The 27,158-nt window shown below is 47.1% G+C and overlaps 2 protein-coding genes across 2 annotated transcripts in view; one reads left to right on the top strand and one right to left on the bottom strand.

Moving 5' to 3' along the window:
- LOC125944414 (high affinity cationic amino acid transporter 1-like) overlaps window positions 1–14,273 on the top strand; it is a 92,973-nt gene extending 78,700 nt beyond the window's left edge. The window contains exons 2-3 of the mRNA XM_049664870.1: window positions 13,390–13,563; window positions 14,206–14,273. Of these exons, the coding sequence (XP_049520827.1) occupies window positions 13,390–13,563; window positions 14,206–14,273 (242 nt within the window). The remainder of the gene's footprint in view (window positions 1–13,389; window positions 13,564–14,205) is intronic.
- Window positions 1–27,158, bottom strand: part of LOC119444147 (diamine acetyltransferase 1) — a 478,089-nt gene that overhangs the window by 209,357 nt on the left and 241,574 nt on the right. The gene's annotated exons all lie outside the window — the stretch shown is intronic.

The following is a 27,158-nucleotide window of genomic DNA, read 5'->3' as shown; positions in this document are numbered from 1 at the left end:
GATGATGCAGGACAAGAGTAATTTGACATCACTGGAGTGTATGTAAAAATCTTATGATGCTGACGATGATGATGATCGCAACGAAAACGGTAGCATGCCCAAGACGACATGACGACGACGGAACTGTGCTGTGGGAATCAATGTAAGCCAAGCGGTGGTGAGCCAGCAAGACGAAACGGCGCATGTCGTCAAGAGAGGCGCTGTGAACTTCGGCGACGAACACGTCCCGTAGCTCCGTTGTGCGAGAGCACATTGTATTTACATCCTTAAAAGTGAAAAAAGGGTGCAAAAATGGCCTAAATCTGTAAATATCACACTCTTACACCCTTTCGTACACATATGCAACAAAGGGTGTAATGGTGTGAGTAGTGGACATATTTACACCCTCTTTCACTTCTAAGGGAGTGTTGGCTTTGAGTTATGGGCAGATTTACACCATTTCTCACTTTTAAGGGTGTAAATTATTGTATTGCGCACGTGCCTTTGCATCGGTGGAGGAAGTTGGGCCACTGACCACCGCGAGAACAAGAGAAAGACGCCAAAGAAAGATATTCGCCTTCTAGCTATGGCATTGGCGTTCGGTCGCGAAGTGTGAAAAGAGCGGGGACACCGCGCGGTTGATGTGGACGCGGCAATGGCCGCAGGACCTACATCAGAGGTACGTTCTGTATTGGTTCTGCTCACGAGGCAGCATCGCACACTCAAAATAGAGACGGCCAGAGAAAGAGAGAAAGAGAAGGAGAAGAAAGAAACAAAAAAGCCAGAGAGGCCAAAGAGAACAGAAAATATGGTTTGTTACCCTAAATGGGAAACAGGCGAAGGGGTGGTATAAAAATAAGACAAAAACAGAAAAGAGAGAGAGAGAGAGATTCTACTGATTCTTTCTCCAACGCTCGTTCAAAGAACGCAGACAATAGTCAAGACAGCTTGCGTTGACAACGAGCTCACTCCCTGAAGATCAAAAACACACAAAGACGGATATAAAAAGAAACAGGTCTTCGAATAAAGGACATCTCAATATAATGTAATACCACTAGACGTAAGCGAAAACATAAAGCAATTTTCAGCACTATTACGATGTATTGTTCAAACGCCGTAGCGAAGCCATTTGCCGGCATTCAATCTAGTTTCGCGCGGTCATTCAATTAGCAAAGATGATTACGTGCTCCATGAAAAAAATAAAGGGAGAGGCAGTATCAAGTTCGTGATAGCCGTAAGACTTAAAAAACAGCGAGATGGTCACAGGAGGTTAATAAACGTACTTACCTAAAGTGTCAGGCAAACTTTGTGCTAGAAAAACAAAACACCAAGCATTGGGTGAATACAGAACGAAGAACGGATGAGCGCACGAAGAGGGCTTTCAACAAAAATTATACGGGAGTGAATTCGCACAGAGGTGAACGGGCACAGGGACGCGTTGAAGCGTGAGCCAACTTGAATTCTCACCAAGTCCTCTTAGTCCAGCCGTCTGTTCTCCCCGAACAGTCTTTGTCGAAGGCCGAAGTGGCAAGGGGAGGAATGGGGAGGGAATATTCTGGCTGCCCTTTTGTCTTGGCTAAATCGATGACAGCCATTTCGGGCTCTCTATTTGGCGAGCGCTTTAAGGCACGGCGTAAAGCATAAACAGAAGCAGAGCGAGAAGTACTGTGAATGACAAAGAGAGAGAGAGAGAGAAAAAACAAAGAAAACGCTGGTTCTGCGCGAAGCGCAAGTACGTTCTGAGTGCAGTGTGCCCCCGTCGCAAAACAGGTTTTCTGAAAGGAGGCCCTAATTGCTCTCACTCCGTCTTTTTGATCGGCGCTTCCTCTGCTTTGGCTAGACGCGAAAATCTTATCATTAGTGTTTCTTTTTTTTAACGTCTACCAAGGTAGAGTGAAACGATCAATAGAGTTCCTGTAGGCAACTTACACAATATTTGGCCGCCATGTCACCTGCAGAGACACGAACCAGCTAATAGACAAAAGCGGATTAAAAGTGTGAGGACAGTATTGTAACTCATAGATGGTCTTCAGAGAGCGGGCGAACTTGTTAATCTATGCTTAACGATAGTTTACAGACAGTGCGTGAACCGCTGCACTGTTTACTGGAATTGAGTATACGCCAGCCTAAATTCGCTGCAGATATGTTTGTACAGACTTTGTAGTGACTGCAGATACATTACCGCAGCCGTTACATTGGGATACTACTGTTTTGTAAATCTCGGCTTATATCTTACTTCTTTAACTTTTAGCTTATTCTCAGTAGAGCGGCGGAAGCTGTGGGAACTTAACAGCAGCCGCTTTGCCATTAACGTTCACAGCCGAGAACGTCTACGGCTATCCTATAATCTGGCTTTGCTGAATGCACAAGTTGTTGTGGACATAACAGCTTCATATCCCGATAATCTGAGTGATGACTTATTTTAGAATGCCGACATTACAAGCCATCACAGCGGAGGGCCACGAGGGCACTGTTGCAGTTTTTAAGGGCAAAAGACTTGGACAAGCCGGCTGCAGCCTGAAGAGATGCTTATGGTGCTGCAAGGGCTACTGTGCTGTGCGGTGATAGTATGCGGTGACAGTGACCGACTGTGATTGTGTGTCTGTGCTCCTTTCTTTCTTTATCTCTACATTGCTGTCAATTTACCTCCCCCTTCCCTCTTTCCCCAGCGTAGGGTAGCAAACCGGATCTTCCCATCTGGTTAATATCCCTGCCTCTTCCCTTTCTTCTCTCTCTCTCTCTCTCTCTCTCTCTCTATATATATATAATGTGACACTGGCCAGCCAGCAATGCGGTTGAGTCAACGATGCGGCTAACGCGATTTGCCCATGATTGTTCGTAGAAACACGTCGCCAATAATAACGTGTACTCAACAGTATATTATAGGTATGCATACTTTGTTTTAGTAAAATTAGGTTAAAGGACGCACGCACTCGAAGATCTTATTCGCAATTTTGCGGTATACTTACGCAATTTAGTAGGTCCCGATGGAAGACTTTGAGGAAAGCCACACAGGAAGCTTGAGTGAGAAGGAAGGTTGTGCAAGATAGGATTTCAGGACCGCTGCACTCGCCTGTTTTGATGTACTTGTTAAAAATATTCCATCTCTCACTTGTCTTGATAGGCTGTATTGCACTTTCGTGCCACGCTGTTTCGCCTCGTCGGTCTCTATAACTCGCGGACAACGTTCTGTGGCCATGAAGGGAAAGCTACGGACGCGTGGCTACTGCACATGTGTTACCACGCCAAGTAGTCCGGCAGCGTTTGACAGTGCTTTTGGTTGCTCGGAGCAGACGCTGAATCGGCGCAGCGTCCACCTTGCGACGGTTGGGCGTTTGTTCAGACGCGGAAGGGAAAAGCCGCAAGATAAACAAACTTTTACACTCAGTGGTGCGTTCTGTCTTATATAACTGTTGCTAATAAGGTGTTTATGTTTTCTCTTCTCCAGCCTAAATTACCCTGGACTTTTAAACGCGGGACTCATTTCAGAAGCGCTCTCACTTCTGGGCGCTTTGCCTCCGTAGCTTTTCCTTCATTGGCACAGAAAGTTGTCCGCGAGTTTTGATTTACGTCAACTCACAATTTATTGATTATTTGCCGGCCAGTCGTGCTTGAAATTTGTTTCTCTCGGCAAGGATTGACTGCTGGCCTTGTTGGTGCGACAATGTCAGAATGCCAGCGCTTGCGTGTGTCCCCTGCTATGTCCGTGGGAAATATGTCGCAGTTTCACCCGAAAGGCGAAGCATCAATTGCGATAGCAAATTAGTAGAGAGCTATACGGATTAAGGATAGTAGTTTTATCAGCTGTGTAAACTTGGACATGCAGCAGCACCAGCAACGCACAGAACTGTTGTCGACGCTGTCGGCGTTTTGCCCGCGTTCGCACCGAACGCGCACGGCGTTGGTGACTGTTGTCGGTGCCTCTGGGGGCGGCTCGGAGGTTTTCGACGAGATCAGAATGGGACACTCGTCGAGCAGCGTCGGAAATCTTATCCACCTTCTCGCCTCGCAACGTTTTTAACACGAAAGTGTTTTATGCCGGGGTCCACCAAGACTTCACTGACGTATTTTCGTCACGGAAATACGTCATAGAACATAATACAAAGAAAGAAACCAGAAGAAAAAGTTCCACAAACATGCAAAATTTGGAAATCGAACCCACGACCTCTCGGTCCGCGACGATAGATCGCCGAGCGTTTAACCCATTGCGCCACAAACGCATTTGCAGAGAGCTACACAGACGCGCCTTATATATCTAACACTCCTCCGTGTACCCGCGCTCTTGCTCGGGGCGGTGCCGCCGCCTACGAGCAGAAAAAGTGCTCGCAGTTTCACCTGAAAGGCGAAGCATCAATTGCGATAGCAAACTTGTAGAGAGCTATACGGAGTAATAATATTAGCTTTATCAGCTGTATAAACTTGGACATGCAGCAGCATGGGTAACACGCAGAACTGTTGCCGACGCCATCGGCGTTTTGCCTGCGTTCGCTCAAAATGCGTGCGGCGTTGGTGACTGTTGCCGGAGCCTGTGATATAAATAGGCACTTGGTGCCGCAGCTAAACGTCGCCTCCCCTCCCTCCCCCTCCCCCACGGCTTCTCGCGCGTCGGAAGAATGTGCGTTTGCTCTACATTTATGGTGATTGTAAAGGAGAAAAGAGACGCCTACTTCTGCAGCCCTTAAGCGAGCACGGCGCAGAACGCGCGTTTGTTCTCCGCCGTGCGTTCACTCCCCGTGAAAGACGCGCCCCTCGCGCCCTTTCACTCGCACATACAGCGTTCGGCGCGCGGCGACGATTTCTTCTCCAAATGACGTCATACGGAACCTCACGGCGACGGCGACGGCGACGGCGACGGCTACGGCGACGGCGACGCCGACGGCAGAAATCTGCTTTTGAGTGTCCATATAATTGCTATCGCAATAAAAGAGAAGTACTGCATTATGACACTAACGCGCACCGACAGTGAACGCTTCGGTGGTCTCAGCACTACGACGCCTCGATGCCAGCATTCGAAGGGACGCTGGCATCAAGAAGCACTACCAACGCCACCTAGGTGGCGTTCACCGTACTCAGCACAGCGGAGCGTGGCCTCCGCAATTAGCTCTGAAAATGTTTCTGAAGTTGATCGCGGAGGCTGCAATTACGACGCGCTGTACGCGCTGATTTGACTCGGTGACGATTCAGTTACGTGCTTTGTCTTGCGCGTTGTATTAGTGTGTCAGTTACGTGCTTCGTCTTTCGCGTTGTGCTAGCGTGTGCAGCGTAGTGCAGCTTCCATATGCACGACGGTTGCTCATGGTCATCGACGTTGGTAGTCGTGATGGAGGAGAAGTGCCACCAGGCGTCAGCGTGGGTGCATCAACGCCTAAGGGCGCTTTAGCCACAAAACACCAATAGACATTATATATCAATGTGCAATAAACATTACACTACTTCTGTGAAGACACGTTTCACTTTCGTGTTCTATACCGATTCCTATATAAGAGGGATCAACCACATTTTTTATATAAATACGCATTTGGTGCCGCAACTAAGCGTCGCCTTTATCTCTGTTATTTGTGGCTTTTGAGAAGGTTCATTTCCCCGTTAGTTATTGCGACAGGCGCACTGTGCTCATAATCCAGCACACTCTGTGATCAGTTCATCAAGAGGAATGGCGGCCAATCGGGCTTTCCAACTTTGACTATACAAAACATTTACGGCTACTCATAATCAAGGAGGAGGCTGACGAATAGAGTAGCCCAAAGTGGTATGGAGGTTACATCAACAGGGATAAAGTGCCTGAGGAAGGCCGGCATACGTTTCGATGGATGGACCTGTCTGTGACAAGATCCACCTATCTGAGATAAGATAGGTCCACCTGTCGAAACGTAGGCCAGATTTTCTGAGACACTTTATCCCTGTTTATGAAACTTGTATACCAAATGCTGTTGTCACTGGGCGCTGGGAAAGCCTGACGTGTTCATTAGTAAGATATCATCATTGCGCGAAAAATATATCCTCCGGGGGGACACGCGCATACCTTCATTCCCTCCGGGTGTCTGCTCCCTTCCCCACAATCTCTCGGGTGGAAGAAATGTCTCTCCGGAGATGTCGAGCCAGGCCGGTCTTTTGACCAACCACCACTTATACCTGGGGTCAACAATATGAAGACAATGTCCGAAGGGCTCCACTCCTGCGGCTGTTCATATTTACTATGAATACTATGACTATGAACGATGGCTCATGAACAAGGACAATAATGATCAATGGCAGCAACCGCAAGGCGTACAAGATGTACTGGTCACCGATACACGTCATAATACACACATTTACATACTTGTACATATATACATGCACACATGTTCATGTATTTGCTATACATGTATTGCAGAGACATTTTATGAGTCACTCTTGCAGTATCTCCATGAAAGGCCCTCCACACACACACACACACACACACACACACACACACACACACACACACACACACACACACACACACACACACACACACACACACACACACACACACGCACACGCGCACACACACACACACACACACACACACACACACACACACACACACGCACGCACGCACACGCGCACATGCGCACGCACGCACGCACGCACGCACACACAAACTCGGTAGTTATTACCTACAGTTATGCCAACCTAGTGAACATTATGACACACATGTTGATTACAACTCCTTTTTTTTTTCTAAGAGCGCATCGCTGCCATGGGCGCAATGTCACTGTTCCATTGAAATCATTTGCCTCTTGTGCGAAGCAACCCAAATTAAAAAGAAAGTGCGCAAGTGTCACAGAGGGACAGATAAAACGAAAAAAAAAAACAAGGGGCGCCCCAAACGTGAATTGAAAGGGAAAATTAATTAAGAAGCTCAGTTGATTCCCTCGGGCAGCTATCTGCTCCCGGCGCTTTGTGGCAGGCATCGCGAAGGCCTTGCACTCACTGATCCCCGGGCGTCTCTTCCACCGCGCCGCCAAGCTCCAGGATTGTCGTTTATAAGGCAGGTTTAAGGATACGGGCGCACACTTTCTTCTTCCACGCAAATTGATTTCTTTTCTCTTGTTGTATTTTTATTGTATGTTTTTACTTTCTTCTTCGAATCTAAACAAGGCTTTCTCGCGAGATCCCCAGTTCCCTCCCGCTTCTTCGAGCGCCGGCTCGCGTTTGATCCGGTCGAGAACAGTTTGTCTGCATCATTTTCATGTTGTCCTTTTCTTTTTCTTTCTTTTTCTCTTGATTTATTTTCAACAGTGTATCTCGGCCGAGTTTGCGAGCTTTCGGAACTATCTTGGAAGATGTTTCTTTGGAGAGGGCTTACAGTGGCGTAGCTCGCTTGGCTGGTTGGTTGATTGCATGTACCAGTTTGTTTCAAACGCTTTATTCGTCCTATTTAATATTGATATTATGTGCTATGTTTGCTTCTTAGTACAATTTATTAAACTGCAGCACAATTTTTTTACAGCGAGTCATGACCAGTTGATCGGATGTAGCCCTTCCGTTAACTCAGAGCGTATGCGCAGGCAGTTATCTCAAACGTATATGCGAGAAAGTCATCAGCAAAGTATAGGTGTGGCGATAGCTACGCTGTATTGAGCAACACGAATATTTTCGAAATAGAGTGCAGTGTTAGCAAAAGTTGAAGAACTCCTTGACAGCTTCGCCATTCACACAAAAATTATATTGCAAAAGAGGGCACACCAATAGCACGTGATTGGCCGTGTCGTAGAACCAGTATAACCAGTGCTAGCATAGAGCAATGAGGCTTACAGAGAGGCAACCACGGACGTATAAAAACAGAAAGCGGGAGAAATTATGGGAACTGTAGGGATTTACTTTTTATTGCGACAGGAATTATACGGACACTCCAAGCGAATTTTCGCCGTCGGCGTCGCCGTATAGCTCCACATATATTTAGACATACCCAGTGGTATATGTTTATTTATGCCGAATCGCTACACTATTCAATCACTAATGTTGCTCATACCAGGTCTCACGTTCTTGGCTAAATTATTCCTCATAGTTTTGAGAATAGCAGCCCACAAACACATGTCAAAAGACATAACATTCACAGCGCATGCCTTTTATCTTAAATCTTCTCAGAGTATACTAATTTTTAAAAGTACAAAGCAATATCAGTGCTCACACCTAAAAGTGATGTAACTTTACTGGTGTGGCTCCTTACGGGCAGCGTAGTGGCGCCTGTGCAATGTCATTACAAGCCCTACACGGCTTTTTAAAGCTTTTGAGGGTGCCAAAAATGTCAGCGCGCCTGCGTATGTCGCGCTCGCGTATGTCGCGCCCGCGTATGTCGCGCCCGCGTATGTCGCGCCCACGTTAGTCGTATCCGCGTATATAGGTAAAACACCGTGCGAGAATGCCAGGCGCCACGCTAAAGCCTGCTATCGCAGTCAGTACTTCGCCCTTCCACCGAAACTGCCAATTTTGTTGTTGATCTTGTATAATGTTTATGCTGTTTATTGTCTATTGTGAAGACAACAGACAATAAAGGGAATGCAAATATAAAAGAAATCGCATATTCTTGATTGAAATGTACGCTTACTAAAGGCCAACGTAAGTTATAAGTTACTTGCCGCTATCGGGAACCATGCCCACAACTTGCGCGTGCCCGCGTGCTATTCTCTTGGACTATGGCGTCGGCTTTACTGCCGTCCGCTATCAAGAATATGTGTATATGTCTGCTCAACCTATCCCTGGGAGTGTTAAACAGCGCCACGCACGGCTGTGGCGGCGGAATAAATAATGCGGCTAGAACGCTTTGCTCTCTAACTGGTTACTATAGTGTGATGGCGACGAAAAACAGTGAGAATATTCTGGTCAGTACAGCCTTCGTGTCGTCAACTTGGCGTACACCTGCTCAAATGGGCAACATTATGCTGTAATAAAACCTTGAAATCTGAGTTGGTACATGCTGTACAGAAGGACCAAACACTATAGCTCAGGCGACCGCCTACCAATGGAGTTAAAAAAGTGGAAGAAAATTAACAGCTTTTTGCTAGTTGTCGTTTTGGTTCGCCAGACGTAAGAGCAACGAAAGGCGTGCCAAAAGTAGCGCACGCCGCGAAATACTGGTCGGTAAAGGAGAAACCTAATAGAGTGACTTCAGCGTTTCCTGCGTTCGCCCTTTCCCCCATAACAACACTTTCCTTTTACCAGTCATGTCTGCTATTTTTCTTCTTCTTTTTTTCTCACTCCGCGAGAGCGCGATCAGAGCTTAGCAGTCTAATTACAAGATGTGAGCAGCATTCGCTTAATGACGGCCTTGTGGAGGGAATAAGCCGTTTTACGCTTTACGCCCGAGGCACTGTAGATACGGTGGGTGTAAACAAGAGCCCCGCTTTTGCCGCAGGCCTCGCCCTTATTCGAGATATTTATATCTATTTTGTTCACTCAACAAGGCACTACTGAGTGCTTCGTGGGACAAATAAATAAAATAAAGAAAAATAAAGAAAAATAAAGAAAACATAAAGAAACGAAAGGAATAACTCCGAGCTATTTTTCAGCTCAGAGCCTCGATCCGGTTAATTCACGCAGTTTACAGCCACCGTTGTCTGGCCTGTATACAAGCTTTATCACTCTCGAAAATTGCGCCACTTGGCATTTTTGTCTACGCCTGTAGACTTCGCCAGCGGAGCTAGCCAGTCGCCGCTCATGTATGCAAACTTTACCCTCGGATATTTTCTTCCTCGTCACGTTGTTTGTCGGCCGCTGTGTTGTTTGTTACAGCGTCACATTAAAGCGCAGTAACCAATTCATACTCACTCGCTCGCCCCGTCATTCGTCTGGTATTACAATCACCCGCCTTCTCGGTAATTAACTATTTCACTCTCTCTGTCTTTCACACCCATCCTGGAGCTCGCAACGTGGCAGAATGCCACAATGTTTGTCAAATACATTAAATAAGGGGAACTAACCTCCCGAAACTGTAAAGTTGTTCATAGGGGTATTCTACTAATGGGCTTCGGATTAAGTTTGACCATGTGAGATTATTTGTCGCTTACCCAAAGGATAGCACACGACCATTTTCGCATTCGGCCTCTTCGGAATGCGGCCGTTGCGGTCGGGCATCGAACCTACTACCTCGTTCCCAGCAGCAAAACGCCCACTGCGCCGTGGCGGGAACTAACCTCCTGAAACTGTAAAGTTGTTCATCGGGGGGGAGGGGGGGGGGGGGGCATTCTAATAATGGACTCCGGATTAAGTTTGACCATGTGAGATTCTTTGTCGCGTACCCAAAGGACAGCACACGACCATTTTCGCATTCGTCCTCTTCGGAATGCGGCCGTCGCGGTCGGGCATTGATCCTACGACCTCGTTCCCAGCATCCAAACGCCCACTGAGCCGTGGCGGGTATAGTGTACGTTTCTATTGGCTCTGCTGAACCAATATCTCTACTTTAGGAGATAGCTTTCTAACTGCGTGTGGGCTGCTAGTGTGGACGAATGGAACTTTGCGATGCTGTCAAATTTCACCGTATGACACAAATTAGCAGAGAAATGGGTCACGTGCTCTCTGGTTGATGAGAGGAAAAAAAAAGAACTAGGAAATCAGTCTGTCTTGTTTCGGCAGTGTCCGGATTAGCACGGACGAACATGTATTTGCCGTGTCCGCCATGCGTTTTCGAACGTCGTTTGGCACTCACTCACTCACTCACTCACTCACTCACTCACTCACTCACTCACTCACTCACTCACTCACTCACTCACTCACTCACTCACTCACTCACTCACTCACTCACTCACTCACTCACTCACTCACTCACTCACTCACTCACTCACTCACTCACTCACTCACTCACTCACTCACTCACTCACTCACTCACTCACTCACTCACTCACTCACTCACTCACTCACTCACTCACTCACTCACTCACTCACTCACTCACTCACTCACTCACTCACTCACTCACTCACTCACTCACTCACTCACTCACTCACTCACTCACTCACTCACTCACTCACTCACTCACTCACTCTTCCGGCTTTCTAGTGCAATCACACCAGCTGCCATAAAAATAATCAGCGAATCGACCCTTCGAGATTTCATCGCTGTCTCCTTCATTTCCTCATCGACTCGCTCGCTGACACTCTTTCACCCGCCAGATCACTCCTTCACTCTTTCTCAGCGTTCAGCTCCGCCAGAGTTTAGATTGCACGAAAAGAACACCCAGAGATCCCTTCTTACTCCGCGGGGCCCGATACTCCCAAGTTTCGCGAGAAATCGGGTGCGTTCCGGCGACAGAGCCTCGTTCCGTGCGCGCTATATATGCTTGCCGCGGCAGTTGATTAACTCCGCGTATTGCGCACTACGGAGCAGTGATTACTTCGCTCATCAGAACAAAGCTCGTTTTCTCTAGCCCTTGTCCTTCGTATTTTGTTTTCTGTGTGGTCCGCTAGCAAGTGCCCCCCAAGCGCACGATAAGCAGGCCGCAGCCGCCGTTCTCGATGCCTGACCTTGTAAGGAGCTGGCGCCTAATGAGGGAGAACCTTCTCCCCTTATCCTCGCCACTGTCTCGGGAGAGAATAAGTGTTAAGGAGATATCGGCGCCAGCATTGGCGGCTCGAGTCTTCCAAGTGCGCAGAAAAGAAGCTGACCACTACCTCACAGCGCCGCGTGATCGCGTTATGCCGGCAAAGGGATGTCAGCGTAACGAAAATTAACTTAGCTCATTCTCGTTGGTCGATGGGATATAGGTCCCCGGATATTCTACTACAATGTTTATGAGCTTGCATGGGCAATCGGTCGCGAGCTGAGGCAACTGTCGCAGACTGTCCTACTAATTCGCCCGAACAAAGCGGAGAGCAAAGAAGTGAACCATCCGTTGAACGCTCAGCCGGATTCATCAGCGCTTTATCCTATTAACGGGATTGAGCGGTGAGCATAATTTCCCATGCGCTGTGAATCTTGATAGGCTTAACTGCGTGACCTCGGGGCTTCGTGGAGTCGGTGAGGTCGTTCTTTGGTCCCAGTGATGGGATGTGGCACATCTTGCTTCCCTTTGCAGACATTCGGTTCACTGATTCGTCCTCTTTTAGTTTGTACGTATCTGATCTCGGTGATTTCTTTGCATGCCTGTAAAGGTCCAGTACTAGTCAGTGCATTCCAATCACGCAGGAAAGGTAACTGACCAACGCCACACCAATCGGCGATGTCGTAATCTCCAGCCCCTTCTCCCTGGGGCATACCAGCCTAATAGATATTTACTCATTCTTGATCTATCGTTCGTCCCCCAACTGGTTTTCCCGGATATGCTAGTATAGTCTTCGTTAGCTTGAATGTAACTAAGATAAAATGTGCAGTACAATATCCTGCCATATGCCGAACAAAGTTCTGAAACGAGAAGAAGACACACACATTGCAGGATCGAAAACTCGCTGAACCTCATCAACGTTACTTCTACTAAGTTGAATTCTGTTGCGAGAGAGGAGTAGATTTTAATGAAGAGAAGGGAGGGAGAGGTCGGCCTGGAGAGCGTGTCTCTAGCCTGCTGTTGAGTTTTGTAGAAAGGATTAGATCTGGTATTACGCTTACGAGGTGCAGGCGCAGTCGTCGTGTGTCCGGACCAACTTCAGACACGTGGCAACTAATACGAAAGCGAGCAGCCGATTCTAATTCAAGGAGTATATTGCCATTGTTTTCGCGCTGAAATAAAAACAAAATAAACACACACACATATACGTCCTTCGACTCGGCGAGCATTAGCTAATACGATCCGGTGCCACACTTCTGCAGTAACCGTAACTTCAGTATCCGATTACATGTACCGTTCTATATTACCGCACCTTTGTCCATATCCGCACGAAGCCAAGAGACAAAGATGCCAAGAAACGCTTTGGGCTAATTAACTGTATTACGGTGTGTTTGGGCTAGAACAAAAAGGAAATACGATAAGGACAGGAAAGAGCATTTCCTGTCCTTGTCTCCTCTTGCTTTCGTTCGCTTCTTAACACATCCTAATAAGTATGATTAACCAGTAGTAACCAGAGTAGTAACCAGCAATTAACCAGTAGTGATACATTAGCTTAACTGTAGTTGTAACTGAAGTGTTATACCGTTCAGTTACTAGTGCAACTGAAGTTACAACTGTTATAAACTTCAGTTACAACTACAGTTTGGCCAAAGTATCACTACTTGTTGTCAGAGTTCTGGACGAAAGGCAAAGCATTGATAGTGATAGCAAAGTAGTAGACAGTTACACGAAGTAATGTAAGTAGATTTATTAGGCCGTATAAATGGCAGTAAACATTCGCTTGCTCTAACTAAACGAGTATGGTGTAAAGCGCGCGTAGACAAACATGATTAGACCTCACTCGATGACTGCGAGCGCTCGGTGTCACAAAACCTCACCGTGATTTTGCATTTCTTTTTTCTTGGCACAGGCGTGGCTGTGAGTCTGGGCACCGGCGTCTACGTGCTCCTTCCTCGTGTGGCTCGCGAGGAGGCGGGACCCGCCGTCGTCTTGTCCTTCCTAGTGGCGGCCGTCGCATCCTGCCTCGCCGGTGAGTACTCAACCATGAGTCAAACAGTAGAAGGGCCTCCACTGCTAAAATCCGGTAGAGAAAGGAATTTTTTTTATTGCGATAAAGACTTGCCGTTAAGGCATAATTATGCGTATATGTGTATTATATGTGTGCTATGAGGTCTGTGTTGTGTACGAATTAAAGCAATGTTTTGTGGAATCTGTTATCGTGTATCCAGCAGTCATAGCTGGTTGTGACACTGTAGCGGAGGCCGGCTTGATGTGGGAGACACGATCGTTACGATTGTAAGCCTGGACATGTCCATATTTTGTGGTATGCATCTGCCTCCATCACTGGGACGGAGCAGTATGGACACGTAGCACCCAGTGGTAAATGCGACCAGTTCCACATTGAGATTACAGTCGGTGTAAGGGCCACCCTGGCCCGAAGCCTCCTAAGCACAACTTCCTCCGCCCTAGTAAGGTGAAGGGGGAGGGAGCAGACACACGGTGGGATAAGAGCACGCGTATCCTGCTGGAGAAAATTTTGACGGGCTAAGAGTGAGTTAAGGAATTGAGGTGGGAGGCGAATAGACGGAAGATCTGGATTAGGAGGGCAGTGTTCCTGCTGGTCAGCATGCAATGTTGTGAGGGTTCGCAGCATGGCTTTGAATAAATACAGTGTACCTTGACGCAAGTAGCTGTTTTACTATTCATAGTGTGCATTGTCTCGCAGATTTCCATCGCCTTGTCAACCTTCTTGAGTTCTTGAATAGCCGCCAAGGAATCAGTGAAGATGTCTAGTTGTTTGATTGTAGGCAGCTTAAATGTAGCATCTTGCACAGCGTCGTGGATGGCTTGTAGTTCCTTTACTAGAGCACTGGCTTCCGTAGATAAATAACGCTGGTGGATTTGACTCTTCGCGGAACATTTTAGTGGACTGTCCACTTCGGTTGTCGTGATTGGCTCCAGCAGCACGAGCGAGAAGGAGCCAGCCAGTCTCCTCGCTCGTGCGGCTGGAGCCAATCGGCGACAGCCCAAATGGATAGTCCACTAAGTGGACTCTTATAGAATAGCCCTCCCCCAAGTTGTCACTGAGAAAAACTGATATCGTTGTCATCGCGCGCAACGCACTATGCTAGCACTTGGTGCAACTCTAAGGAGCTGTAACGTAAATTTACGGCAAAATAAAGTACATTTTCAGGCAAAGGGAAGGAGATGCACTGGCTGTCCGCACCGCGACAAAGCGCTGCTGCGAAAATGAGACCGTGGTGTCGTCACCTGCATTTGAACCTAGCACCTATTTTTGTGTACACTTTGATTTTTTTCTGAGCGGCGGCGAGGACTAACGTTTGTAGGCCAAGCCTCCGAGATCACAGCGGCGCACCTGGGGACGCCATTGCCATTTGGCAAGCAACGATCGGTAGCAGAGATTTTTTTTTTTTTTTTTTTTTTTGCAGTGTCACGTAGAGGGAAATCTGGCGCCACAGCCTATGCGAGTTTCCTAACGCGGGCACTGTCCCCGTGGGAATGGCCAGCTGTAGGTGTGTGCGAGGCTCGTTTTCAATGTGACTTGTCTCGGAACGTAGACATTTCCACACAGATAAAGCTTCATGAGAATGAAATCCTGATATAAAGTATTTGAGCAGAGACAGCGCAAAATAACAAACAGGACGTAAGAAAGAGACAGACAATGCGTAGTCTCTTTGTTACGTCCTGCTCTTTTGCGTTGTTTCTGATGAAATCACATGTACCAATCAGCCCAAATGCGTACGCTTCCGCAGTTCCCTATAAAGTCTTTGTTTGCCCGTAACGTATATTTTATCCGTGTCTACACGGATTTCAATGCAGGCGATTGAGAATTACATACAGTGAACGCAGACCTCGTATAGTTTTTCTTCCAACCTTAGCCGCTTGCCGGTACTTCTCGTGTTTGATCTAATTACACAGCCCACCCTGACTTCTCATTAGATTGACAGTATTTTTACATGATAATGAAGATTATTCAGCATTTTTAGGGAAGAATGAGCCATTGTGACAAACGGAACGCTTCCAAACAGACGTGTCTTCAGGGTGTCTTGATTTTCCAAGACAGATACCAATCCGAAGACATCACATCCCGGCATTCCCTTGCATAGATCAGCACAGCAGCACCAGTTTTCTTTCAATAGGCAGCTATAAGAAATTCTGTGGTTGGTGCAACGAGGCTAAATACGATGTTTCGTAGCCTAACAGAGGACAGATCGGTGAGCAACAACATGACCAAGACACGACGATGCGCAAATTCGCAACTGCATATTTTCCGTTAGAGCATATCGCATGTGTTCAAATATGTAAAAGGAGACAAACGAGCATCCATCAAAAAAACAAAAAAAAAACAAGTGTGCAAATAACAAAAAAGAACAAAAAGGGAAAAAAAAGAACACTTAGTACGAGCGCTAAAGACAGATATTTTTGTTTTTTGTTTTTAATCAAGCGAGATGATTAACTTCTTCATTTTTTTTTCATGAAACGTTGATGGCGCTCTTGCGAATCTATAAGTAAGACGCATTTAAAATGCCTCATTAATTTCTTGCCATCAATCTTCTCTGTTCATCGTTAATCTCATTAGTGTTGTCTCTATATCACGTTCTTGGGACTCGGTCCTATAGCTGCGTTGTTTCGTTATGCTATAAACTGCTTGACGGGCATGCATCTAGCTCCTGTATATCTAGAATGGACAGACAGTTTCTAATAATTTCATAGCTCATAATGAATAACAGATGCGAAAACAAGATAAAGGAAAGTGATGTTACTACAGCCCCTATGAATAATGAATGAGAAGCTGTTAAACCTCTCTGCCATCTCGCTGTCGGCAGTGATCTTAGTAATTCCCGGTAAATAACGTCTAATTTCTGCGATATGTTCCTTTTTCCCACAGTAATGCCATGATGGCGTTCTCTTGAACCTTGTGCATAATTTGGTGCGACGTTCTTTTCTTCTCTCAATTTAACGTCATGGTGACTTTCGCATCACTTTCTTTTTTTGCAGCAGTTAAGAAACAAAATGTAACGAAATAAACAAAGACAACACACAAGAACTAACAAACGAAAAAAGAACACAACAACAACAGTGGAAGTTTATCTCTTTTAGTTAAGTTACGTTTCATTAGGAACTTAACGCCAAGAGTTAAACTTCCACTCAGTTCAGTAATCGCAGCATCAACCAACAGGAGAGTTCTGACACATAAACGCTATGCGCGCAATCGTGCGTATATACGCGTTTTTTCCCCCGCCTTGTTGTGTCTATATAGAAGGCACCTGTGCGCTGCATTTGCAACAGACGTCTATCACAGGCGCGAAACTGCCTGTCATCTGACTAAATTTGACTTCAACCCAAACTACGAGGCAATGAATTGGCGTTGTGTAAATATTTTTTTTTCGTACACTGAAAATAAAAAAAAGTGTTGGGGAACTTGAAAACCATATCAGGTACCATGCAAAGGACGTGTCATCTTATGAATATCCCGGCTGTACCGCACTAATCTATCCATGTCAAAGACACTGCGGGATTATGTCGATCCGGTTCCCTCTAGCACATTTGTTTCTATACTTCTTCCTTTTTGTTATCAAATTGCCGATCATATTTTTTTCTCTTTTCCCTGTTAGCCTCGCGTGTTGCTTCTTCCGACTGGGTGTTCGATTACTGCCCAATTAGCTTTCCGCGCAACGACCTCCACAGCCAGGGTGACGGATGGGGCGACGTAATAACCTGCAAACCATGTACGCACAACACGCGAGCCCTCACAACGATCACCCCGCGGTGTTCTCAAACAAAATTAAACTTTCATCCGAGCGAAGGATGAGGAACGGCACGCCCCCCGCGAGTAACGCGGGAAAAGTGGTTCACAAAAGGGTTTTTATAGGGACTGGGTGGAGGAACGCGCGCGGCGATGCGGAGGGAATGTCCGCTGTACATCACTGCCGCTTAGCACTTTTCGCGCCGCGTACTGAGAAAAGCGTGCAGTCTATAGGAAGCGAGAAATGATCGAGTCAGCGAAATCAGCGGCTGATTTCGCAAAGAGATTCCGTCGAAAGAAACGTGCCGTACGACTCGCCAGCGTTTCCGCTTTCTTTTATCGTTCCGACACGTCTCGCCTCGGAACCGTTAGCGGCAAGGCGTGAGTGTGTTTCTATTAACGATAGGGAATATGCGAAATAGCGGACGTAGGCTTTTCCAGGGTATTAGGTTGCCCTACGCAAGATGGCCGACGTCTCGCTCACGGCGCCATTGAGACGCGGGCAGACTTGCACACGGAGGACGTAGGAAGAGAGAGAAGTGGTGGCTACTTTCTTATCTTGTTCCCCATAGGTTCAACTAAGTAAGAAGAATACAGGTATACTTGCGAAAATGTTCTACATACAAAGTGGTACCTACGTGCAACCAATGACGTTGCGCACCGGCTCCTCCTTCGGTCGAGCTTCTTGCCACTGTTACTGTATGTTACTCTTAATATCGTTCCACGTAACCCAAGTTTCACTAAGTGCATCATGTGTCATGTGTGGCACGAACAAGATGTGTGGGGAAGCACAATCGTAGAATTTCGCATATACCTTAATACTGTGGAGTCCAGACGCCAATTTCTGAGTTCTGCTGTCTTCGTCACTGAGAACGCTTCACCTAGATTCAGTGGCAGCATATACGCGTACAGAAGAATGTCGGAGGAAAGCGCTGATAGTTGACAACAACTTGACGAACGATTTTTGTGACTAACATGTCGGTGTTCTGCGCATCGTGACCGGTCAGGAAGAACTAACGCCCTCTAAGAATGGTTAGTTCTAAGCCGGTGAATCTCGTCCTCGACTTCGCCGACGTTAGGCCTAACTTCTATGCCGCTGCATGGTATTATAGTGAGACACTAGCACGGCATCGACCGAGCGGAGCGCGCCGTTGTTCAGGGGCACGGGCTACTTCCGGCGGGCCAAAATATGACCGCGCGGAAGCAGCGTCACCGATCCATCAAGCAACGCCGTGTCGAGCGGGCGCTCTCCGAAGAGGAAGCATCTCTCCCGCGCGCCATTTTTTTATGCGCGCTGCCAGCGCATAGAGGGGCTTTGGCTCTAGACGGCGCACGTGTTCTGTTGTGTTCATACCTTCTTCCATTGTTCAGCCGGCTTCGCTACGGACGGCAGCGGCTCTGGTGTTTGTTGGGTGAACAGTTCAACGACTTCCAATATCGCAAACTATAGGGAATTCAGTGGTCGCCGGCCAAGCGGTTGATGGTTGGCGATGCGTCGGTCGAGGGATTGGCTGCTGAAACATATACGCACACTAAGGCGAAAACCTGTCGCGTGTCTGCTTGTCAGTGAGGCCTTGCAACTGGCTTTCGAGACTCGCGCCGGTGGCGTGTGCCGTTTCAGCGCGTGCATTGTGACCGACAACGCAGTGGCTGATGAAGCGAACACTTCCTGTACCGCAGTATGCGCCACACCTTTGAAACTTTCGCTTGCGATTAGCAAAAGCGATCGAACACGTACTTCGATGTCGTTCTTGCGTCGATGACCAGAAGCTGCCTCCTCAGTGTATTCCTAAGTCGACTAGATGACGGACTGCCTACTGACAAAAAAAAAAGGAAGAGAAAAAAAAGAAGATAAGTAAAGAAAATTGGAAGCGAGGCCTAGGTGCTGCGAACAAGGAGGCCCTTTGCAGTAGCTCCCGAAAAAAAAAAGAAAAAAAAATGTGGTTGATCCCTCTTATATAGGAATCGGTATAGAACACGAAAGTGAAACGTGTCTTCACAGAAGTAGTGTAATGTTTATTGCACATTGATATATAATGTCTATTGGTGTTTTGTGGCTAAAGCGCCCTTAGGCGTTGATGCACCCACGCTGACGCCTGGTGGCACGTCTCCTCCATCACGACTAACAACGTCGATGACCATGAGCAACCGTCGTGCATATGGAAGCTGCACTACGCTGCACACGCTAGCACAACGCGAAAGACGAAGCACGTAACTGACACACTAATACAACGCGCAAGACAAAGCACGTAACTGAATCGTCACCGAGTCAAATCAGCGCGTACAGCGCGTCGTAATTGCAGCCTCCGCGATCAACTTCAGAAACATTTTCAGAGCTAATTGCGGAGGCCACGCTCCGCTGTGCTGAGTACGGTGAACGCCACCTAGGTGGCGTTGGTAGTGCTTCTTGATGCCAGCGTCCCTTCGAATGCTGGCATCGAGGCGTAGAAAAAGACTTTATTGTGGATGCACGTTTGAGAAAATGCACGTTTGAGAAAGTGCACACCTTAAGTCGGGACAAAAGGCGCAGTACACGTGCCAACTCGCAACTTATAGTTTATTCGGAGCAGACAGCATACATCTAAAGGAGCAAGGGAAATACGCAGAACGCATCGCGCATAAGTGACAAGGAACATCCCCATCATTCGAGTCATCAGAACAACGAAATCACAGCAGCTCCTCTATAGAAACTTTTGTTTATTGCTGAGCAACATTTCAGATGTGTCATGGATACAAGCCATACAAGCCTTTTTTCAAGCCCACATTCGACTGGTTGGTCTATCCTTGTATGCGTGCTAACAGCATCCATGCATATCTATCTATCTATCTATCTATCTATCTATCTATCTATCTATCTATCTATCTATCTATCTATCTATCTATCTATCTATCTATCTATCTATCTATCTATCTATCTATCTATCTATCTATCTATCTATCTATCTATCTATCTATCTATCTATCTATCTATCTATCTATCTATCTATCTATCTATCTAAACCGCATGAATATGAATCCAATACGCAATCACCTGGCCCAGAATAAATAAATAAATTTGATTGACTTGATTGGTTGAGCTCTCTTGATTAGCAGCAAGTGTATAATGTGCAGCTTTGTTGCTGCTTTTTGTTCTATCTTGACTGTTTAGAGTGTCTTTAATTCGAAATCTGCTTCATTGCCAGATCGTTTTAACAGCGGATCTGTTTAAGCCGACCGTTAGTCCGTGGGTCGTGTACAGAAAATGTGGGCCCATCCTGGCGATAGTGCAGAAAGGGTCCAAGCGCAATGGCACATACCCCTGTGAACTAGAGAAGCTGAGCCTGGATAAGTCTAGCTAAGCATGGTTGGGACTACTTAAGCTTAGCCAGTCATCGATAGCCAATCGATAGCCAGTCAATAGCTAATTAAAAATCGATCAGTAATAAATAAATTACGGAAAATGTTCGGAAGACTTGGTAGTGCTTAGCCTAGCCCGAATACGTGGCCAATACCTTGCGATAGCCAATCGATGGACAATCAATAGCTAATTGATAATCGATCAATAATCAATAAATTCCGGGAAATGCTGGGATGACTTAATAGTGCTTAGCCTAGCCCAAAAGCCAGGACTAGCTAGGTGCCCATCAGCTCCGCTGTCTCTTTAGCATTGCGCCTCCAGTGCAAGCTAGGCAATTTTATTTTAATATCCTCTCATGTTTTCGTCCTTTGGTCATTCAACAATTTGTTATTTGTTGAGAAGCCGGCGACGCAATAGCAGCCAACATTCCGATTTCATCCAAACAAATAACTCAATCACGCGAGTTCCTGGTTTTTTCCAGGGCTAACCTTAATGGATAGTAACCAAACTAGTGGTCATAGTTCCTGATTAAGTTGCACGCTTTACCGGCTAGTATTGGGTCAGCTACGACTGGGTCTTGAAAGAGCCCTCATTAGACTTTTGAAAATACTTCTACAGTAGTCTGCGCTAATGTGCACACGGTGATGCCTGTTTTCATACCCCTGCTCTCCACGACTCCCGACGCCACTGACATTAAGCCGCTCGTGTTATTTACTCTACACGCGTACATATGTTAGTTGTGTCGTTAAATCCATGGGTAAAACCCACTGTTTTTCTTTGTCAATTACATTACGATAATTTGTCAGCACGAAATAATTTTCTTGGTCATATCTTGCCACACACACCCCAAAGGAATTATTGCTTAAACTTATTAGCAGTGAAATTTTCAAGGCATACAAAGAGAGACACAGAAGAAAAGGGCAAATGCAGGGAGGTTAACCAGAGGGGAAGGTCCGGTTTGCTACCCTACGCTGGGGAGAGAGGGGAGGGGGAGGTAAAGTGACAGGAAATTAGGGATAGAGAAAGAAAGGGAGCGCAGATGCACAACCACAGTCTGTCACTGTCACCGTATACAATCACTGCACAGCACAGTATAGCCCTTGTAGCACTGTAAACATCAGTTCAGGCTACAGCCGCTTGTCCAATTCTGTAGTCTTTAAAAAACTGCACCAGAGCTCTCGTCGCCCTCGTCGATGTCTTGTTATGGCGGCATTCTAAAATGGTTTCCTCCGTTAAAGGTATTTGATCCAAGCGCGCTATCGCGATTGCGAGCGATCGTATCTGTAAATCGTAGCGAGGACAGTCACGGAGAAGGTGTTGAAGAGTCTCCTCGCTACCACAGTCATCGCATGAGGCGTCGTCGGCCCATCCGATTCGGGAAGCAAAAGACTTCGTAAAGGCTACTCCTGGCCATATTCGATAAAGTAGGGCATAGCTTCGCGTCGGCAGAGACCAGCTGGGATGCGAAGGCGAAGAGATGGGTATAGGTGGTGCAGTCGGTTGCATTGAAAACTTCGTGTGTTCCACATCACGGGTGAGCATTCGAAGTTTTCAGGCGGCATCTGTCCTTGATAACGGTATCGACTCTTCTTTGTCGCCTTGAAGGGCCGACCGAGCAGCGTTATCGGCGTGCTCGGTTGTCTATGACGCCGCAGTGACTCGGAAGCCACTGAAATGTCACGCGGTGTGCTTGCTCAGCTTAGGTATGGATTAGGTCTCTAATCTTGAATACCAGTTGTTCGTGTGGTCCGCGCCGCAGGGCTGATAGTAAAGACTGTAGTGTTGCCTTCGAGTCACTGAATATTGACCATGTTCGAGGTTGTTCTTGGCTGACGAGACGAAGTGCAGAGCGAAGAGCTGCAAGTTCCGCAGTCGTCGATGTCGTTGGGTGACACGTCTTGAAACAGATGGTGGTGGCTCTCCCAGGGAAAACCACGGCTCCAGAGGCATACAAGAGCACAATTAAAGCAGGCGGATGAGAGGAAGATGCACTGGTCGCGTAATTTAAAGATACGGGATGGTGTTATCGACCACCGGAGTAGAATATGGTGCTGCCTAATAATAAAACTCAGCTTGCTCTCAAAAAAGAAAGGAAAGGAAGAAAAAAAAAAACAGCTACAAGAAAACATAATGGTGTCGAGAAATGTGTGCGAAATTATTCAACATTATAGTCACTATTTTATGATGTTATGGTGCACATTTTATATTTGTTGTTTACAGGAGCAAGAACACGCGCACACGCACTCAGTGATAACAAGAAAGCGGTAAATATTTGAACTTCGGAAAGGCGCAAATGCTGATTCCGGAGAGAGATATATATCCGCCTTGCGCCATCGTCTCAGACTCGCTGTAATTTCCTGCGCTCCTAGGAGCGAGGAAATTCCAATCGTTCCTTACAAACGCTGAAAGGCGCCGAGCGCAGAGGGCCGTCAGAGCTGCGGAAAAGCGGCGACCGAAACGCGTGAATAGAGAATGATGTCATCCGACGCTCTCGTTGCTAGCCCTAATCTAGAACTCGGGGAAATCGAAAGCCCGATCGAGTCCGTCAGCGATATCGCCACGAATTGGATACGGGCCAAAACAGCAGATAATCATTTTTGTTTTGTGTTGAATTGTCATTGTTTGTGTTGTTGTTGTCGTTCTTATTCATCAGTATCCCCTGGGCTTAGCGCCGCCCCGACCTTTGCAACACGGGTTCCTTTAGAATTCTAAGTTGTGGCCTGCTGGCGAGAACGACCGGCGGCAGAATGGAAATTTAAGGAAACAGAGGCTCCCTATATAGCCTTTCCGATGCGACCTCGGAAAACAGTACGAGTGGAGGTATACGGTTGCAGGGGTCAAGCGCTGTGATGGGTTTGAACTCAGTCAGTCGTTGCAACCACCCCCCTTCGGGAAGGAACAGGAAATTATTCGAGCGTACCAAGTCGTACAATAGAGGTGACGGTAGTGGGGATGATCACAATGATTCTCAACCACGGCATTTGCTGCGTGTTCTGATGATGATGATGATTCACAATTCGGGCACGTAGGTTTACTGTGGTATTGAATCATATATCGGTGCAGCCTTCTGATGCTCTGAGCGGCGCAACGCCTACACGTTTCCGCCAGGATTGACCTGTCTTGGGTGGTGGACAATTTGAAAGGAATAGAATCAAGTAAAATGAATTCTTTCACGGTAATGTCGCAGGTGTCCTTCCACGTATTCGTTTCCTTCAACCCAAACAATCAATCACGTGGGAAGATCCCGCGGACCTTTTCGTCTATTCTTGTAAACGACACAGTATTCATTCTCGGTAGACGCATTGGGGGGGAAACGTCGTCACCGCATGCGAACAGCGTTAGCTAAGACGCCTAACACAAAGGGGCGTTACGGGAAGATAATCGAAGAAGCGGGTTTATTTACACAACTGGGACACATCTCGCCTTCTTTCGTGCCCCCATACACTACAAGTGTTTCTTCATCCGCAAAATAAGTGGCTGATAACTCGGGAACCTTCAAGAAGCTAGGTTTTGCTACTGAGTATGTAGATGAGATTTCAGCAATTCCGCCAACATTGGTGCACCACCTTTTATGAAGCTTCCTGACGCGAACACAGTAGAGAAGGCGAAATAGAAGAAAGGCTTGGATATATAATATATCCGCAAATACCTTCGAAGCACGTTATCTTCGAAGGTATAAACGCTTCGAAGCACCTAATCAGCCCTACGGGACCACGACGCACTCAAACAAAAACACCGTGTGCGATGTGATCAAGAGGAAGGCACCGTTTTCTTCTTCATATTTTACACCGGAAAAGCAACAACGTGGAATCAGCATTTCTAATTTCTTTCCCCTCAATTCCTCTAAGCGACAAAAAGATCGCAATCATTCTATGGATTGTGTAGGGTATGCGCGAAATTTATTCAACAGGCTCGGCCTGCCAGATAAAATAATACACTTTTAAGCGTACACAACGCAGTGTCCTTCGTAGCTCGAGATAGAACGCTACTTCGCCGTTACAGATTGAAGGGTTAACGACGTCATTGACGCGTCACTCTGTCAACCTGAAGGTCAAGGACGCGCGTAAGCAAATTATGCGCTGTGGCGGTCTAATTTTAGGGGCGAAGCTCCTTATAGCGGCACCCGTTCGTCCCCGTCGTAGTAGTAGTAGTGTGTAACCAGTCTGAGAAAAATGAGAAAAAAAATTCCGAAGCTGTGTCCGTAGCGCGGAATCGAACCAGGGACCCCTCGCTTCCGAGCGCGCGGCGTTAGCCCACTACGCCACGAAGCGGACATGGACACACGCACCACGATGGCAATAAATACCCAACATTAACGAAAGCCACGTTTCTAGCGCGTTTCTAACGCGTTTGTGCTAGCGCGTTACGGCCCGTGTAAGGAGCTGGTGTAAGACGCTGTGGCCTCTCCGCCTTAGCTTCAACGCGTTTCGAACGCGCTGCCCAAAGCGGTGGCAAGTCAAGTTCAAGTCGAGGAGCGTTTATGAATACGGCGGGTATACTCTCTCAGCAGTCATGTGATGGCGTCGGCAAACGCGGTGCACGTTCCGGCATGTGTAAATGGCTGCGTAAGACGCTGTGGCCGCTCCCCCTTACTAGAGAGTACTGCACGTTTCTAACGCGTTTGTGCTAGCATCCCCTTAAGCGGGAGATCCGATGATTCCCTCCGGAGCTTCGCCCACTCGTCATCATTCACCCCGTGGATATGCTGTGATTTTTTTTTTATTCTCCTGAACCTTATTAGATTTCGTCAATTTCTTCTTGCTGCGAAACAGAGGCCCAAGTGTGTGATTTCATTCTAAAGAACCAGACGTACACCAAGCTAGAGCACTGCACGGGCCGATTTTTTCAGCCCGGGCCCGGCCTGGGCCCGTTTTTACTTTGGGCTGCCCGCCCGAGCCCGATCAAAACATTTATGGCGAAACCCGGGCCCGGCCTGGGCCCGAAAATAATCTACGTTACCCGCCCGGCCCGGCCCGCCACCCATTTACCTTAGGCCCAAGCCCGACCCGAGCCTGGCTCGAAACCGGCCCGAACCCGGCCCGAGACCAAAAAATTCATGTTTTTCAGAGTTGAGACGCCCGAGAATAACTCGCTGCACGTTACATGCACGCCACCAGAAAGCCCGAGCCCGGCCCGCGCCCGGGTCAAAAAGCACACGCCGTGCCTGAGCCCGTCCCGAGCCCGCGAAAAAAACTGCTCTCCCTGGCCCGGCCCGGGCCCGGGATTTCGGGTAAGCCCGAGCCCGTGCAGTGCTCTACACCAAGCTAATTCTTACTTTCCTTACTTTTCTTATCATAAAATTTCTAAATTCCTCCCACTTGAATTGTTGAAATAATCTTCTGTTTAATCCTTTTAAAATCTCACTTATCAATTATGCACTATATACTCTTTTATTCGCAGTTCTACACCTTTTAAAGTTCATCTTTCTGTGCGTTCCGTGCGTACTACTGTTTGATTCTTGGCATATCCCCCAAATTAGGTACGAGCCGTGTTCTAAAGGCGCATCATCGTCATTATCCTCATCTTTATTATAATCAACATCACTATTTTCTTGAGACAGAACAGAATAGAAGCGATAAAGGCAAACTAGGCATGCTCGTAGTGTTATTCATTATTGGTATTCACCACTTGTGATAGCAGTACACGGGCACACATAGACGTGTTTTTGTATTTGTTCATTTATCGCTCACTGAACTTTTGAATTTGGTCCATAAGGCCTACTTCAAGATGTTTTCCTAAGCTGCACTAGCCTATGAGGCCGCTTGCGGAGAGGTGATCAACGACGAACGCTACACTGCGTGCATGTGTGCATGCTGTAAAGTTCTCTCCTTCTCATCTTTCAGTGCCATTTCCCTCTTCCCGTGTGCAGGCCGAGCCGACTGGGCTCGGCCTGCTTAACTTTCCCTGCTTTTTCATTATCATTTCTCTATCCTTCTCTCCCTCTAGGAGCAATGAGATGCGGTGGTGACGATGAACTTTTAATGACCACTGAAAAGCACACGCTACGCGTTCGCATTGTGTATGCACGACAGTAACTGGCGTACACGGTGGATTCGGCGCACTTAAACCTGCTCGGAACATCCCCACAACTATTATCTCAAGAAACGGCGCGCTTTTCCGAAATATGCCGGTATGCGCTTATCCCGCCCTACGAGCCCGTTCGCTCCACAGGAGCTGCACGACGCGATTAAGGTAGTTGTTGCACACAAGCCTGTTTCGAAAGCGAATCGCAGTTTGCGAATTCTCGGTTCCGGCCTTCTCGCCATTTCGCAGGCTTTCTTTTTTGTGTGTTTTCGTACCGAAGTTGACGGTCTTTTTTTTTTTTTACAATTACAGGCACTCCACGATGCTCCAACTCTGTTCTGCAAACCTTCTCATCCCATTTTTTTCGAAAACCAAGTTGTGATTACAGTTCACACGGACAGTCATCTTGCGACACAAAACGTCAATGGGCTTCTTCTATTGTGAAAAGGCCTGTAAAATCCACTTAATATTTCATTATTTCTTTCCACTCCATAATGACACTCACATGAAATGTGCAATTTGCAAGATTGCGCAACGGTTGCTATGTGAA

Source organism: Dermacentor silvarum, chromosome 3, assembly GCF_013339745.2.
Source record: "Dermacentor silvarum isolate Dsil-2018 chromosome 3, BIME_Dsil_1.4, whole genome shotgun sequence".
Lineage (NCBI taxonomy): Eukaryota > Metazoa > Arthropoda > Arachnida > Ixodida > Ixodidae > Dermacentor > Dermacentor silvarum.
Note: the sequence above shows the minus strand (reverse complement) of the source record. Positions and strands in the feature narration are given on the sequence as shown.